We start from the raw sequence: 18,077 nt of genomic DNA, 5'->3' as shown, positions 1-18,077 counted from the left end.
GTGTGTTTTTCCACCATCGGTCGCGAAAAGCATTAGTTGGGGGGAGTGTTGTTGCTGAAAGCCTCTTGAGGGAGCGATCGCCTGTTTTCTCTTCTTGAGAAGACATTAAATAGCACGGAATAATTTTTCCTTTGTGTTACTACACCCCATCACAGCTCTAAAGAGATGCTTGAGCCAGCAAGAAAGGAAGCACAGAGCGAGAGAGAGAATGTGGAGGGAGGGGAAGGAAGAAGTCAAAGGAGAACAAGGGGTGGCAAGAAAGAGTGGAGGAGAGAGACTGATAGGAAGTGTTGAGGTAGCTAGATAGCAGTGAAGGAAGGAAGAAACAGTGGAGGAGAGAGACTGATAGGTGTTGAGGTAGCTAGATAGCAGTAAAGGAAGGAATAAACAGTGGAGGAGAGAGACTGATAGGTGTTGAGGTAGCTAGATAGCAGTAAAGGAAGGAAGAAACAGTGGAGGAGAGAGACTGATAGGTGTTGAGGTAGCTAGATAGCAGTGAAGGAAGGAAGAAACAGTGGAGGAGAGAGACTGATCGGTGTTGAGGTAGCTAGATAGCAGTAAAGGAAGGAATAAACAGTGGAGGAGAGAGACTGATAGGTGTTGAGGTAGCTAGATAGCAGTAAAGGAAGGAAGAAACAGTGGAGGAGAGAGACTGATAGGTGTTGAGGTAGCTAGATAGCAGTGAAGGAAGGAAGAAACAGTGGAGGAGAGAGACTGATAGGTGTTGAGGTAGCTAGATATCAGTGAAGGAAGGAATAAACAGTGGAGGAGAGAGACTGATCGGTGTTGAGGTAGCTGGATAGCAGTAAAGGAAGGAAGAAACAGTGGAGGAGAGAGACTGATAGGTGTTGAGGTAGCTAGATAGCAGTGAAGGAAGGAAGAAACAGTGGAGGATAGACTGATAGGAAGTGTTGTGGTAGCTAGATAGCAGTAAATGAAGGAAGAAACAGTGGAGGAAAGAGACTGATAGGAAGTGTTGAAATAGCTAGATAACAGTGGAGGAGAGAGACTGATAGGTGTTGAAGTAGCTAGATAGCAGTGAAGGAAGGAAGAAATAGTGGAGGAGAGAGACTGATAGGTGTTGAGGTAGCTAGATAGCAGTGAAGGAAGGAAGAAACAGTGGAGGAGAGAGACTGATAGGTGTTGAGGTAGCTAGATAGCAGTAAAGCAGGGGTGTCAAAGTCAAATGGACGGAGGGCCAAATAAAAAAATCAGCTACAAGACGAGGGCCGGACTGTTCGAATGTTCATTGAAACATTTTTAAATGACGCATATAGTCTAGTGAACCTAATTGAACCTACTGAAAACCTAACAAATATATTACAATATGATCAGATAAATAAAGCAATATTTTCTTATGGCTCTGTCAGTAATCTTTAATTTTCAACAGACACAAAAGACAAATTTCCTTTATATAAATATCCCCATAACATGAACATTAAATGAAAGAAACCGGTATTCAAGGCACCATCAGTAGACTATATTTTCTATTTTAGCAAAAGTGGGCTAAATTTACTTCAAAGAAAAAACAATAATAGCAATTTTCTATCATCCACTCAACTGAAATATTTTTAAAATATAATTGGATTGAAATACAAAAAAATAAAGTGCAAAAATCTATTAATCAAAAACAACACTTTGTTTAAGGAGAAGTAACATGCAGTGAAAACAAATATTAAATTTTAACTTTTAAACTTGAACTGAGTAAAAACTCTAAATATGTGATTGCACAGTAATGTTCACTTGTTTGAGGTTGAGGGTGATACTTGGTGGTGTCCCATCTTTTCCACAAGTTCATCAATGTTCGGGGTAAGGCTCTGAGCTGAAGAAATCCTCAGAATTGAGTGGAGGTGTTCAGCAGTAAGTCGACTTCTGTGTGATGTTTTGTTCAGGTTCATCAAAGAAAACAGTTGTTCACACAGGTATGTGCTGCCAAACATAGACAACGTTTGAGCAGCCTGGATGCGCAGCTGGGGCATTGTGCCGGGGAGGAAACGGGCGAACTCCGCAGCACCCACTGCCGCATATTTTGCCCTCAGTGCATCATTGCATTGGAGGTCAATCAACTCCATTTGGAGGTTTGGTGGTGAGCTTTCCACGTCAACAGCAAATGGGTTACCGAGCAGTTCCAACCTGCTTTTTTGTGCTTCAAAGTCAGCAAATCGGCGTCGAAAGTCAGCGGCAAGCATACCTATTTTATCAGCCAACTGTGTGCTCGGGAACGCACTGGTAGAGAGCTTCTCTTTCATGGTCTGGCAGCTGGGAAAGTGGCTCAAATTTTCTTTCCGCATCTGCGTCTCCCACAGAGTCAGTTTGGTTTTAAATGCCTTCACTGTACTGTACATATCAGAGATGACACGATCCCGACCCTGCAGCTGCAAGTTTATTGCATTCAGATGACTCGTAATGTCACACAGAAAAGCCATTTCACACAGAAACATTTCGTCTCGGAGTTGTGTTGTGTCTTTCCCTTTGCTGTCCAAGAACAGACAAATCTCCTCACGAAGCTCGAAACATCTTTGAAGCACCTTTCCCTGGCTTAGCCATCGCACCTCTGTGTGATAAGGCAAATCACCATGCTCCGTTTCTAACTCCGTCAGAAATGCCTTGAACTGGCGGTGATTCAAACCTTTGGCTCTGATAAAGTTAACTGTGCGCGTGATGATGCTCATTACATGCTCCATTTTCAAGGCTTTACCGCACAACGCTTCCTGGTGTATGATACAATGATAAGCTGTCAGCTCACCTGTCGCGTTTTCCTCTTGCATCTTTTCCCGTATCTTCGCCACCAGTCCGCTCCTGTGTCCACACATCGCAGGTGCTCCGTCGGTTGTCAAACCCACGAGTTTTTCCCAAGGCAGCTCCATCTCATTTACACATCTTGACACCTCTTCATACAAATCATGCCCCGTAGTTGTGCCATGCATAGGACGTAAAGCCAAAAACTCCTCTGTCACGCTTAGGTTGGAGTCCACTCCGCGGATGAAAATTGACAACTGGGCAATGTCAGAAATGTCGGTGCTCTCATCCACAGCCAAGGAATATGCAATAAAATCTTTTCCCTTTTTCACAAGCTGCTCTTTTAGATTGATGGACAACTGGTCTACTCTCTCGGCAATGGTGTTTCTGCTCAGACTCACATTTAAAAAGAGTTGCCTTTTTTCTGGGCAAACTTCGTCACAAACTTTAATCATGCAGTTTTTGATGAAATCCCCCTCCGTAAATGGCCGGGCTGATTTAGCGATCTCTTCTGCCAAAATAAAACTGGCCTTGACAGCAGCCTGGCCTTGTGATTTGGCTTTTTTGAACAGAGCCTGTCGAGATTTGAGGCCTCGTTTTAATTCCTCTGCCTTTTGTAGCCTTTGTTCCATGTCCATATTCTTGTTTTTGTCCGCGTGTTTCGTTTCATAATGTCGTCTCAGATTATACTCTTTCAGTACCGCCACACTTTCTCCACACAGAAGACACACAGGTTTTCCAGCTACCTTCGTGAACATATACTCCGACTCCCACCTTGTTTGAAACCCCCGGTTCTCAGTATCCACCTTCCGTTTTGCCATTTTTGATGGGTATCTGAAAGTTAATTTTACTGTGATGCTGACGACTGCTGTGCCAATAAATATTGAAATGAAGCAGCCTACTGCTCGGTGCGTCACCTTTGCATTGTGGGAAATGTAGTATTGGTGCGTGTAAAAGATCTGCGGGCTGCCGGCTTGCTGCGGGCCGGTTCTAATAATAAATCAAGATCATCCCAGGGGCCGTAAAAAACCTTCTTGCGGGCCGGATGTGGCCCGCGGGCCTTGACTCTGACATATGTGCAGTAAAGGAAGGAAGAAACAGTGGAGGAGAGAGACTGATCGGTGTTGAGGTAGCTAGATAGCAGTAAAGGAAGGAAGAAACAGTGGAGGAGAGAGAGTGATCGGTGTTGAGGTAGCTAGATAGCAGTAAAGGAAGGAAGAAACAGTGGAGGAGAGAGACTGATAGGAAGTGTTGAAGTAGCTAGATAGCAGTAAAGGAAGGAAGAAACAGTGGAGGAGAGAGACTGATAGGAAGTGTTGAAATACCTAGATAGCAGTGGAGGAGAGAGACTGATAGGTGTTGAGGTAGCTAGATAGCAGTGAAGGAAGAAACAGTGGAGGAGAGAGACTGATAGGAAGTGTTGAAGTAGCTAGATAGCAGTGAAGGAAGAAGAAACAGTGGAGGAGAGAGACTGATAGGTGTTGAGGTAGCTAGATAGCAGTAAAGGAAGGAAGAAACAGTGGAGGAGAGAGACTGATAGGAAGTGTTGAAGTAGCTAGATAGCAGTGAAGGAAGGAAGAAACAGTGGAGGAGAGAGACTGATAGGAAGTGTTGAGGTAGCTAGATAGCAGTGAAGGAAGGAAGAAACAGTGGAGGAGAGAGACTGATAGGAAGTGTTGAAGTAGCTAGATAGCAGTGAAGGAAGGAAGAAACAGTGGAGGAGAGAGACTGATAGGTGTTGAAGTAGCTAGATAGCAGTGAAGGAAGGAAGAAACAGTGGAGGAGAGAGACTGATAGGAAGTGTTGAAGTAGCTAGATAGCAGTGAAGGAAGGAAGAAACAGTGGAGGAGAGAGACTGATAGGTGTTGAAGTAGCTAGATAGCAGTGAAGGAAGGAAGAAACAGTGGAGGAGAGAGACTGATAGGTGTTGAGGTAGCTAGATAGCAGTGAAGGAAGGAAGAAACAGTGGAGGAGAGAGACTGATAGGAAGTGTTGAAGTAGCTAGATAGCAGTGAAGGAAGGAAGAAATAGTGGAGGAGAGAGACTGATAGGTGTTGAGGTAGCTAGATAGCAGTGAAGGAAGGAAGAAACAGTGGAGGAGAGAGACTGATAGGTGTTGAGGTAGCTAGATAGCAGTAAAGGAAGGAAGAAACAGTGGAGGAGAGAGAGTGATCGGTGTTGAGGTAGCTAGATAGCAGTAAAGGAAGGAAGAAACAGTGGAGGAGAGAGACTGATAGGTGTTGAGGTAGCTAGATAGCAGTGAAGGAAGGAATAAACAGTGGAGGAGAGAGACTGATCGGTGTTGAGGTAGCTAGATAGCAGTAAAGGAAGGAAGAAACAGTGGAGGAGAGAGACTGATCGGTGTTGAGGTAGCTAGATAGCAGTAAAGGAAGGAAGAAACAGTGGAGGAGAGAGACTGATAGGTGTTGAGGTAGCTAGATAGCAGTGAAGGAAGGAAGAAACAGTGGAGGAGAGAGACTGATAGGAAGTGTTGAAGTAGCTAGATAGCAGTGAAGGAAGGAAGAAACAGTGGAGGAGAGAGACTGATAGGAAGTGTTGAAGTAGCTAGATAGCAGTAAAGGAAGGAAGAAACAGTGGAGGAGAGAGACTGATAGGAAGTGTGTAGGGGACAGAGTAAGAGACACAGAAAAGCAGACAGTGTGGAAGTGGTTAGAAATAGTGGAGGAGAGAGACTGATAGGAAGTGTTGAAGTAGCTAGATAGCAGTAAAGGAAGGAAGAAACAGTGGAGGAGAGAGACTGATAGGAAGTGTGTAGGGGACAGAGTAAGAGACACAGAAAAGCAGACAGTGTGGAGGTGGTTAGAAATAGTGGAGGAGAGAGACTGATAGGAAGTGTGTAGGGGACAGAGTAAGAGACACAGAAAAGCAGACAGTGTGGAGGTGGTTAGAAATAGTGGAGGAGAGAGACTGATAGGAAGTGTGTAGGGGACAGAGTAAGAGACACAGAAAAGCAGACAGTGTGGAGGTGGTTAGAAACAGTGGAGGAGAGAGACTGATAGGAAGTGTGTAGGGGACAGAGTAAGAGACACAGAAAAGCAGACAGTGTGGAGGTGGTTAGAAATAGTGGAGGAGAGAGACTGATAGGAAGTGTGTAGGGGACAGAGTAAGAGACACAGAAAAGCAGACAGTGTGGAGGTGGTTAGAAATAGTGGAGGAGAGAGACTGATAGGAAGTGTGTAGGGGACAGAGTAAGAGACACAGAAAAGCAGACAGTGTGGAGGTGGTTAGAAATAGTGGAGGAGAGAGACTGATAGGAAGTGTGTAGGGGACAGAGTAAGAGACACAGAAAAGCAGACAGTGTGGAGGTGGTTAGAAATAGTGGAGGAGAGAGACTGATAGGAAGTGTGTAGGGGACAGAGTAAGAGACACAGAAAAGCAGACAGTGTGGAGGTGGTTAGAAACAGTGGAGGAGAGAGACTGATAGGAAGTGTGTAGGGGACAGAGTAAGAGACACAGAAAAGCAGACAGTGTGGAGGTGGTTAGAAACAGTGGAGGAGAGAGACTGATAGGAAGTGTGTAGGGGACAGAGTAAGAGACACAGAAAAGCAGACAGTGTGGAGGTGGTTAGAAATAGTGGAGGAGAGAGACTGATAGGAAGTGTGTAGGGGACAGAGTAAGAGACACAGAAAAGCAGACAGTGTGGAGGTGGTTAGAAATAGTGGAGGAGAGAGACTGATAGGAAGTGTGTAGGGGACAGAGTAAGAGACACAGAAAAGCAGACAGTGTGGAGGTGGTTAGAAATAGTGGAGGAGAGAGACTGATAGGAAGTGTGTAGGGGACAGAGTAAGAGACACAGAAAAGCAGACAGTGTGGAGGTGGTTAGAAACAGTGGAGGAGAGAGACTGATAGGAAGTGTGTAGGGGACAGAGTAAGAGACACAGAAAAGCAGACAGTGTGGAGGTGGTTAGAAATAGTGGAGGAGAGAGACTGATAGGAAGTGTGTAGGGGACAGAGTAAGAGACACAGAAAAGCAGACAGTGTGGAGGTGGTTAGAAATAGTGGAGGAGAGAGACTGATAGGAAGTGTGTAGGGGACAGAGTAAGAGACACAGAAAAGCAGACAGTGTGGAGGTGGTTAGAAATAGTGGAGGAGAGAGACTGATAGGAAGTGTGTAGGGGACAGAGTAAGAGACACAGAAAAGCAGACAGTGTGGAGGTGGTTAGAAATAGTGGAGGAGAGAGACTGATAGGAAGTGTGTAGGGGACAGAGTAAGAGACACAGAAAAGCAGACAGTGTGGAGGTGGTTAGAAATAGTGGAGGAGAGAGACTGATAGGAAGTGTGTAGGGGACAGAGTAAGAGACACAGAAAAGCAGACAGTGTGGAGGTGGTTAGAAACAGTGGAGGAGAGAGACTGATAGGAAGTGTGTAGGGGACAGAGTAAGAGACACAGAAAAGCAGACAGTGTGGAGGTGGTTAGAAATAGTGGAGGAGAGAGACTGATAGGAAGTGTGTAGGGGACAGAGTAAGAGACACAGAAAAGCAGACAGTGTGGAGGTGGTTAGAAACAGTGGAGGAGAGAGACTGATAGGAAGTGTGTAGGGGACAGAGTAAGAGACACAGAAAAGCAGACAGTGTGGAGGTGGTTAGAAACAGTGGAGGAGAGAGACTGATAGGAAGTGTGTAGGGGACAGAGTAAGAGACACAGAAAAGCAGACAGTGTGGAGGTGGTTAGAAATAGTGGAGGAGAGAGACTGATAGGAAGTGTGTAGGGGACGGAGTAAGAGACACAGAAAAGCAGACAGTGTGGAGGTGGTTAGAAATAGTGGAGGAGAGAGACTGATAGGAAGTGTGTAGGCGACACAGTAAGAGACACAGAAAAGCAGACAGTGTGGAGGTGGTTAGAAATAGTGGAGGAGAGAGACTGATAGGAAGTGTGTAGGGGACAGAGTAAGAGACACAGAAAAGCAGACAGTGTGGAGGTGGTTAGAAACAGTGGAGGAGAGAGACTGATAGGAAGTGTGTAGGGGACAGAGTAAGAGACACAGAAAAGCAGACAGTGTGGAGGTGGTTAGAAACAGTGGAGGAGAGAGACTGATAGGAAGTGTGTAGGGGACAGAGTAAGAGACACAGAAAAGCAGACAGTGTGGAGGTGGTTAGAAATAGTGGAGGAGAGAGACTGATAGGAAGTGTGTAGGGGACAGAGTAAGAGACACAGAAAAGCAGACAGTGTGGAGGTGGTTAGAAATAGTGGAGGAGAGAGACTGATAGGAAGTGTGTAGGGGACAGAGTAAGAGACACAGAAAAGCAGACAGTGTGGAGGTGGTTAGAAATAGTGGAGGAGAGAGACTGATAGGAAGTGTGTAGGGGACAGAGTAAGAGACACAGAAAAGCAGACAGTGTGGAGGTGGTTAGAAACAGTGGAGGAGAGAGACTGATAGGAAGTGTGTAGGGGACAGAGTAAGAGACACAGAAAAGCAGACAGTGTGGAGGTGGTTAGAAATAGTGGAGGAGAGAGACTGATAGGAAGTGTGTAGGGGACAGAGTAAGAGACACAGAAAAGCAGACAGTGTGGAGGTGGTTAGAAACAGTGGAGGAGAGAGACTGATAGGAAGTGTGTAGGCGACACAGTAAGAGACACAGAAAAGCAGACAGTGTGGAGGTGGTTAGAAACAGTGGAGGAGAGAGACTGATAGGAAGTGTGTAGGCGACACAGACAGTGTGGAGGTGGTTAGAAATAGTGGAGGAGAGAGACTGATAGGAAGTGTGTAGGGGACGGAGTAAGAGACACAGAAAAGCAGACAGTGTGGAGGTGGTTAGAAATAGTGGAGGAGAGAGACTGATAGAGGCGACACAGTAAGAGACACAGAAAAGCAGACAGTGTGGAGGTGGTTAGAAACAGTGGAGGAGAGAGACTGATAGGAAGTGTGTAGGGGACAGAGTAAGAGAGAAAAGCAGACAGAAAAGCAGACAGTGTGGAGGTGGTTAGAAACAGTGGAGGAGAGAGACTGATAGGAAGTGTGTAGGGGACAGAGTAAGAGACACAGAAAAGCAGACAGTGTGGAGGTGGTTAGAAACAGTGAGGGTTTGGGGAAATATGTTGATTGACGATCGTGTCCATACATAACCAGCAAGTGTTATTAAAAATGCTCTTGTTGTGTCTTTGTTAGTGGGCCATTATTCGGATTTAAATTGGCTGGGGACAGGTGTGTGTGGTGGGGGTATATGGCTTCTAAGGCTGCACCCAGCTCTGCTGCAGGTAGAAGCTATAGCAGTGTCAGCAACTAGACACAAATACCCTCATACACACTTTCTTAAAAGGTCCCAAGGTCCCGAACTGTCATTCTGATTTCCATGTAAAATAGCCTTTTGAGTGACTAAAATATCACCTATAATATTTGCTTTGGATAGAAATGCTGAAAATGTGCGGAAAAAGTACTTTTAATCTCATGGCTAACTACCATGAAGTTTGAAAAGACAAGACTTTGTGGGCGTGGAGTTTATTATTCATGAGCTCGACCTTGACTGACAGCTCTTTGACACGCCTATGTCTTGCAACTTGGATGCAGTGAAATCATCTCAAGCTAATTTAGTGATACACAAAGCAACTCAAACAACATTGAAATTGCATCAATGATGTCAATTGTTTTACACGTCTCTTCTTTGGCGTTGCTCTTGTGATGCGGTTCGCAGCAGCAATGACAGATGTTTTGAACGACGGCTCGGAGATTCGAACCAGTGACCTTTGGGTTACTGGCCCAGCGCTCTTAACCGCTAAGCTACCTGCGGCCGTCACACACCCCTCACTCCTATCAAACCCCAATCACGTTTCATGTCACTTTTCACTCACTTCCCAAACTGATACTAACAACAAGAGAGATGGGTTTTTGTTGTCGCCGAACGAATGTTTGTCTGCTTGACTCGACTGATTCCAGATGTTTCATATATTTGATATATTCATGCACTGGGATTACAGATATTTATACCTGATCTGAATATTGAATGCACACTGTTATGTGAATGATATGATGATTTGTATTCTACGTAGATTATAACTAGCATTTAGGATCCTTTGACTAGGGAAATCTCTTTCTCCGTAGAGAATTGTATTCGTCATTTATCTTGGATTCCTCTGTTACCTGGATGGAATAGGCAAAGACAGTGTTCTTAGTTGCGTTCAATGACTGGAACAAATCTGTAACGTTGAGTATTGTTGCATTCGTCAACCAAATGCTGAATTCCTGCACTTTCTTTTTTTTCTTTTTTCTTTTTTCTTTTTTTCTCCCCAATTTCGTGGTATCCAATTGTTAGTAGCTACTATCTTGTCTCATCACTACAACTCCGTACGGGCTCGGGAGAGACAAAGGTCGAAAGCCATGCATCCTCCGATACACAACCCAACCAAGCCGCACTGCTTCTTAACACAGCACGCCTCCAACCCGGAAGCCAGCCGCACCAATGTGTCGGAGGAAACACCGTGCACCTGGCTACCTTGGCTACCTAACCCGGACGACGCTAGGCCAATTGTGCGTCGCCCCACGGACCTCCAGGTCGCGGCCGGCTGCGACAGAGCCTGGGTGCGAACCCAGAGTCTCTGGTGGCACAGCACTTTCTAACCAGAGGACAAACCCCTTAGCTGCAGACCCCAAGTGCTGCCTCAGAACAAATAGGGGAAAGGGGGGTTGGCGGATAGGGGAAGGGGGGGTTGTCGGATAGGGGAAGGGGGGGTTGTCGGATAGGGGAAGGGGGGGTTGGCGGAGAGGGGGGTTGGCGGATTGGCGGAGGAGGGGGGTTGGCGGAAGGGGGGGTTGTCGGATTGGCAGGGGAAGAAGGGGGTTGGCGGATAGGGGAAGGGGGGGTTGTCGGATAGGGGAAGAGGGGGGTTGGCGGATAGGGGAAGAGGGGGGGGGGGTTGGCGGATAGGGGAAGAGGGGGGTTGGCGGAGAGGGGGGTTGGCGGAGAGGGGGGGTTGGCGGAGAGGGGGGTTGGCGGAGAGGGGAAGAGGGGGGTTGGCGGAGAGGGGAAGAGGGGGGTTGGCAGAGAGGGGAAGAGGGGGGTTGGCAGAGAGGGGAAGAGGGGGGTTGGCAGAGAGGGGGGGTTGGGGAAGAGGGGGGTTGGCGGAGAGGGGAAGAGGGGGGTTGCGGAGAGGGGAAGAGGGGGGTTGGCGGAGAGGGGAAGAGGGGGGTTGGCGGAGAGGGGAAGAGGGGGGTTGGCGGAGAGGGGAAGAGGGGGGTTGGCTGAGAGGGGAAGAGGGGGGTTGGGGAAGAGGGGGGTTGGCAGAGAGGGGAAGAGGGGGGTTGGCGGAGAGGGGAAGAGGGGGGTTGGCAGAGAGGGGAAGAGGGGGGTTGGCAGAGAAGGGAAGAGGGGGGTTGGTGAGAGTGCAGCAGTAAAGGAGGTTTGATGTGTGTTATGTAACAGTATGAATTAAACATCATGACCAGGGAGAACACTTTGGAATGGATCAAAGCTTCAATGCTTTCCTCTCTAGGACAGTCTGTGTGTGTGTGTGTTGGACATTTGGGTTGTTGATGCCTAATGTGTGTGTGTGCATTGCTCCTCTACAGGCAGGCATGGGACCTGGCTGTGGACATCTGTCTCTCTCAGCTGCCCACCATCATTGAGGAGGGCACCGCCTTCAGGGTGAGTGTGTGTGTGTGTTTTCCATTTATCAGTGCGGGTTCCTCTGTAACTTTGGGACCTAGTCATACCATGTGTTTGTCTATGTCAGGGGTCTCAAACTCATTTTGCCTGGTGTCCAAATTCTGTCTCCGCCAAGGTCCCGCGGGGCCACACTGAAAAATTATTTTTCCCCCTTCATTTGAATAGCTCTCAGGCGTTAAGATAAATTGCCCTGTATGCTGTGGATACAGTTTCTGTGTGTTTGACACCTCACTGATAAATAACCCCACTCGCTGACGGATGGCTGTCGGTCACTTCAGGTTGACTAGTCTGACTACACACTTTCAAGTTCTTTCACTTTCATTTTTAGTTACCCGGGTAACTTTGGCACTTCTGTGAGTTAAAATATCCATTTTATTTCCACTGATTCATCACAAACACTCTCCCCGGCCCAGTCAGTGTATCACCCTATTACCCGTCTGAGCCAGTGGATGCAGGGGTGAAATGTCAGGCCTAATTATCATCATATCACTCCTTCCTGGTAAACCCATCTGGGGCTACTTGTCCAATCACTGCAACTCCATCATTCATGATAAGATATTTACAACACAAGAGCCTGAATGTTCCCTACTGTGGTAGTCAGTGCTAGCGCATCATCTTTTGGGGTCAGTTTGGGTGGTATGAATTGTACACTACAATACGTGCTGCCCTGCCGTATACTGCCTTCCTCTGTGCTTTTCTATAAAAATATTGCATCAAATACAAGTGTATTATATACCCAGAGATTGAACTTGAGATGGTCATAAAATATGCGTTGTTGCAGCTCCCTGTAGAAATAGAATAGTCGGTCTGTCCAGACGAGCTACAAAAGTTTAGCATCCCGTTATGGTGTAATATTGAATTCCCAATCTCTCTGGGGGGGAAACCTGGGCCAGGCAGGGGTAGAAACGCTGATTGTGAAAACATCCCATTATTACCAGAGGTTGTGTCAGGGCTCCTTACGCTGTCTACCGTCATCTTCTGAATTCTCCCATCTCTCTTTTCCTCACTCTATCTATGCCGTCTTTACTTGAACTTCCTCTGTCTATTTCCCACTCTCCCTCTGTCTATTTCCCACTCTCCCTCTGTCTATTTCCCACTCTCCCTCTGTCTATTTCCCCTCTCCCTCTGTCTATTTCCCCTCTCCCTCTGTCTATTTCCCCTCTCCCTCTGTCTATTTCCCACTCTCCCTCTGTCTATTTCCCACTCTCCCTCTGTCTATTTCCCACTCTCCCTCTGTCTATTTCCCACTCTCCCTCTGTCTATTTCCCACTCTCCCTCTGTCTATTTCCCACTCTCCCTCTATTTCCCCTCTCCCTCTGTCTATTTCCCCTCTCCCTCTGTCTATTTCCCCTCTCCCTCTGTCTATTTCCCCTCTCCCTCTGTCTATTTCCCCTCTCCCTCTGTCTATTTCCCCTCTCCCTCTGTCTATTTCCCACTCTTCCTCTGTCTATTTCCCACTCTCCCTCTGTCTATTTCCCACTCTCCCTCTTTCTATTTCCCACTCTCCCTCTTTCTATTTCCCACTCTCCCTCTGTCTATTTCCCCTCTCCCTCTGTCTATTTCCCACTCTCCCTCTGTCTATTTCCCACTCTCCCTCTGTCTATTTCCCACTCTCCCTCTGTCTATTTCCCCTCTCCCTCTGTCTATTTCCCCTCTCCCTCTGTCTATTTCCCCTCTCCCTCTGTCTATTTCCCCTCTCCCTCTGTCTATTTCCCCTCTCCCTCTGTCTATTTCCCCTCTCCCTCTGTCTATTTCCCCTCTCCCTCTGTCTATTTCCCACTCTCCCTCTGTCTATTTCCCCTCTCCCTCTGTCTATTTCCCACTCTTCCTTTGTCTATTTCCCCTCTCCCTCTGTCTATTTCCCACTCTCCCTCTGTCTATTTCCCACTCTCCCTCTGTCTATTTCCCACTCTCCCTCTGTCTATTTCCCACTCTCCCTCTGTCTATTTCCCACTCTCCCTCTGTCTATTTCCCACTCTCCCTCTGTCTATTTCCCCTCTCCCTCTGTCTATTTCCCCTCTCCCTCTGTCTATTTCCCCTCTCCCTCTGTCTATTTCCCCTCTCCCTCTGTCTATTTCCCCTCTCCCTCTGTCTATTTCCCCTCTCCCTCTGTCTATTTCCCCTCTCCCTCTGTCTATTTCCCCTCTCCCTCTGTCTATTTCCCCTCTCCCTCTGTCTATTTCCCCTCTCCCTCTGTCTACTCTCCCTCTGTCTATTTCCCACTCTCCCTCTGTCTATTTCCCACTCTCCCCCTCTATTTCCCACTCTCCCCCTGTCTATTTCCCACTCTCCCCCTGTCTATTTCCCCCTCTCCCTCTGTCTATTTCCCACTCTCCCTCTGTCTACTCTCCCTCCTGTCTATTTCCCCTCTCCCTCCTATTTCCCCTCTCCCTCTGTCTATTTCCCTCTCCCTCTGTCTATTTCTCTCCCTCTGTCTATTTCCCACTCTCCCTCTGTCTATTTCCCACTCTCCCTCTGTCTATTTCCCACTCTCCCTCTGTCTATTTCCCACTCTCCCTCTGTCTATTTCCCCTCTCCCTCTGTCTATTTCCCCTCTCCCTCTGTCCCCCTCTCCCTCTGTCTATTTCCCCTCTCCCTCTGTCTATTTCCCCTCTCCCTCTGTCTATTTCCCCTCTCCCTCTGTCTATTTCCCCTCTCCCTCTGTCTATTTCCCCTCTCCCTCTGTCTATTTCCCCTCTCCCTCTGTCTATTTCCCCTCTCCCTCTGTCTATTTCCCCTCTCCCTCTGTCTATTTCCCATCTCCCTCTGTCTATTTCCCCTCTCCCTCTGTCTATTTCCCCTCTCCCTCTGTCTATTTCCCACTCTCCCTCTGTCTATTTCCCACTCTCTCTCTCTGTCTATTTCCCACTCTCTCTCTGTCTATTTCCCACTCTCCCTCTGTCTATTTCCCACTCTCCCTCTGTCTATTTCCCACTCTCCCTCTGTCTATTTCCCACTCTCCCTCTGTCTATTTCCCACTCTCCCTCTGTCTATTTCCCACTCTCCCTTTGTCTATTTCCACTCTCCCTCTGTCTATTTCCCCTCTCCCTCTGTCTATTTCCCCTCTCCCTCTGTCTATTTCCCCTCTCCCTCTGTCTATTTCCCCTCTCCCTCTGTCTATTTCCCCTCTCCCTCTGTCTATTTCCCCTCTCCCTCTGTCTATTTCCCCTCTCCCTCTGTCTATTTCCCCTCTCCCTCTGTCTATTTCCCACTCTTCCTCTGTCTATTTCCCACTCTTCCTCTGTCTATTTCCCACTCTCCCTCTGTCTATTTCCCACTCTCTCTCTGTCTATTTCCCACTCTCCCCCTGTCTATTTCCCACTCTCCCCCTGTCTATTTTCCCACTCTCCCCCTGTCTATTTTCCCCCTCTCCCTCTGTCTATTTCCCACTCTCCCTCTGTCTATTTCCCACTCTCCCTCTGTCTATTTCCCACTCTCCCTCTGTCTATTTCCCACTCTCCCTCTGTCTATTTCCCACTCTCCCTCTGTCTATTTCCCACTCTCCCTCTGTCTATTTCCCACTCTCCCTCTGTCTATTTCCCACTCTCCCTCTGTCTATTTCCCACTCTCCCCCTGTCTATTTCCCACTCTCCCCCTGTCTATTTCCCACTCTCCCCCTGTCTATTTCCCACTCTCCCCCTGTCTATTTCCCACTCTCCCCCTGTCTATTTCCCACTCTCCCCCTGTCTATTTCCCACTCTCCCCCTGTCTATTTCCCACTCTCCCCCTGTCTATTTCCCACTCTCCCCCTGTCTATTTCCCACTCTCCCCCTGTCTATTTCCCACTCTCCCCCTGTCTATTTCCCACTCTCCCCCTGTCTATTTCCCACTCTCCCCCTGTCTATTTCCCACTCTCCCCCTGTCTATTTCCCACTCTCCCCCTGTCTATTTCCCACTCTCCCCCTGTCTATTTCCCACTCTCCCCCTGTCTATTTCCCCCCCTGTCTATTTCCCACTCTCCCCCTGTCTATTTCCCACTCTCCCCCTGTCTATTTCCCACTCTCCCCCTGTCTATTTCCCACTCTCCCCCTGTCTATTTCCCACTCTCCCCCTGTCTATTTCCCACTCTCCCCCTGTCTATTTCCCACTCTCCCCCTGTCTATTTCCCACTCTCCCCCTGTCTATTTCCCACTCTCCCCCTGTCTATTTCCCACTCTCCCCCTGTCTATTTCCCACTCTCCCCCTGTCTATTTCCCACTCTCCCTCTGTCTATTTCCCACTCTCCCTCTGTCTATTTCCCACTCTCCCTCTGTCTATTTCCCACTCTCCCTCTGTCTATTTCCCACTCTCCCTCTGTCTATTTCCCACTCTCCCTCTGTCTATTTCCCACTCTCCCTCTGTCTATTTCCCACTCTCCCTCTGTCTATTTCCCACTCTCCCTCTGTCTATTTCCCACTCTCCCTCTGTCTATTTCCCCTCTCCCTCTGTCTATTTCCCCTCTCCCTCTGTCCATTTCCCCTCTCCCTCTGTCTATTTCCCCTCTCCCTCTGTCTATTTCCCACTCTTCCTCTGTCTGTCTATTTCCCACTCTCCCTCTGTCTATTTCTCTCTCTCTGTCTATTTCCCACTCTTCCTCTGTCTATTTCCCACTCTCCCTCTGTCTATTTCCCACTCTCCCTCCTCTCTCCCTCTGTCTATTTCCCCTCTCCCTCTGTCTATTTCCCACTCTCCCTCTGTCTATTTCCCACTCTCCCCCTGTCTATTTCTCTCCCCCTCTATTTCCCACTCTCCCCCTGTCTATTTCCCACTCTCCCTGTCTATTTCCCACTCTCCCCCTGTCTATTTCCCCTCTCCCTCTGTCTATTTCCCACTCTCCCTCTGTCTATTTCCCACTCTCCCCCTGTCTATTTCCCACTCTCCCCCTGTCTATTCTCTCCCCCTGTCTATTTCCCACTCTCCCCCTCCCCCACTCTCCCCCTGTCTATTTCCCACTCTCCCCCTGTCTATTTCTCTCCCCCTGTCTGTCTATTTCCCACTCTCCCTCTGTCTATTTCCCCCCTGTCTACTCTCCCTCTGTCTATTTCCCACTCTCCCCCTGTCTATTTCCCACTCTCCCCCTGTCTATTTCCCACTCTCCCTGTCTGTCTATCTCCCCCTGTCTATTTCCCACTCTCCCCCTGTCTATTTCCCACTCTCCCCCTGTCTATTTCCCACTCTCCCCCTGTCTATTTCCCACTCTCCCTCTGTCTATTTCCCACTCTCCCTCTGTCTATTTCCCACTCTCCCTCTGTCTATTTACCACTCTTCCTCTGTCTATTTCCCACTCTCCCTCTGTCTATTTCTCTCCCTCTGTCTATTTCCCACTCTCCCTCTATTTACCACTCTTCCTCTGTCTATTTCCCACTCTCCCTCTGTCTATTTCCCACTCTCCCTCTGTCTATTTCCCACTCTCCCTCTGTCTATTTCCCACTCTCCCTCTGTCTATTTCCCCTCTCCCTCTGTCTATTTCCCCTCTCCCTCTGTCTATTTCCCCTCTCCCTCTGTCTATTTCCCCTCTCCCTCTGTCTATTTCCCCTCTCCCTCTGTCTATTTCCCCTCTCCCTCTGTCTATTTCCCCTCTCCCTCTGTCTATTTCCCCTCTCCCTCTGTCTATTTCCCCTCTCCCTCTGTCTATTTCCCCTCTCCCTCTGTCTATTTCCCACTCTCCCTCTGTCTATTTCCCACTCTCCCTCTGTCTATTTCCCACTCTCCCTCTGTCTATTTCCCACTCTCCCTCTGTCTATTTCCCCTCTCCCTCTGTCTATTTCCCCTCTCCCTCTGTCTATTTCCCCTCTCCCTCTGTCTATTTCCCCTCTCCCTCTGTCTATTTCCCCTCTCCCTCTGTCTATTTCCCACTCTTCCTCTGTCTATTTCCCACTCTCCCTCTGTCTATTTCCCACTCTCCCTCTTTCTATTTCCCACTCTCCCTCTTTCTATTTCCCACTCTCCCTCTGTCTATTTCCCCTCTCCCTCTGTCTATTTCCCACTCTCCCTCTGTCTATTTCCCACTCTCCCTCTGTCTATTTCCCACTCTCCCTCTGTCTATTTCCCCTCTCCCTCTGTCTATTTCCCCTCTCCCTCTGTCTATTTCCCCTCTCCCTCTGTCTATTTCCCCTCTCCCTCTGTCTATTTCCCCTCTCCCTCTGTCTATTTCCCCTCTCCCTCTGTCTATTTCCCACTCTTCCTCTGTCTATTTCCCACTCTCCCTCTGTCTATTTCCCACTCTCCCTCTGTCTATTTCCCACTCTCCCTCTTTCTATTTCCCACTCTCCCTCTGTCTATTTCCCCTCTCCCTCTGTCTATTTCCCACTCTTCCTTTGTCTATTTCCCCTCTCCCTCTGTCTATTTCCCACTCTCCCTCTGTCTATTTCCCACTCTCCCTCTGTCTATTTCCCACTCTCCCTCTGTCTATTTCCCACTCTCCCTCTGTCTATTTCCCACTCTCCCTCTGTCTATTTCCCCTCTCCCTCTGTCTATTTCCCCTCTCCCTCTGTCTATTTCCCCTCTCCCTCTGTCTATTTCCCCTCTCCCTCTGTCTATTTCCCCTCTCCCTCTGTCTATTTCCCCTCTCCCTCTGTCTATTTCCCCTCTCCCTCTGTCTATTTCCCCTCTCCCTCTGTCTATTTCCCCTCTCCCTCTGTCTATTTCCCCTCTCCCTCTGTCTATTTCCCCTCTCCCTCTGTCTATTTCCCCTCTCCCTCTGTCTATTTCCCCTCTCCCTCTGTCTATTTCCACTCTC

General features: G+C 48.2%; 1 protein-coding gene across 7 annotated transcripts in view; it reads left to right on the top strand.

Moving 5' to 3' along the window:
- The window catches only part of LOC139424649 (regulatory-associated protein of mTOR), a 208,718-nt gene that overhangs the window by 123,177 nt on the left and 67,464 nt on the right, over nt 1–18,077 (top strand). For all 7 annotated transcript variants that reach the window (XM_071176690.1, XM_071176689.1, XM_071176687.1 and 4 more), the window contains exon 11: nt 11,263–11,338. In XM_071176690.1, coding sequence (XP_071032791.1) covers nt 11,263–11,338 — 76 coding nt within the window. The remainder of the gene's footprint in view (nt 1–11,262; nt 11,339–18,077) is intronic.

The sequence above is a fragment of the Oncorhynchus clarkii genome, chromosome 13 (genome assembly GCF_045791955.1).
Source record: "Oncorhynchus clarkii lewisi isolate Uvic-CL-2024 chromosome 13, UVic_Ocla_1.0, whole genome shotgun sequence".
Classification (NCBI taxonomy): Eukaryota; Metazoa; Chordata; class Actinopteri; order Salmoniformes; family Salmonidae; genus Oncorhynchus; species Oncorhynchus clarkii.
Note: the sequence above shows the minus strand (reverse complement) of the source record. Positions and strands in the feature narration are given on the sequence as shown.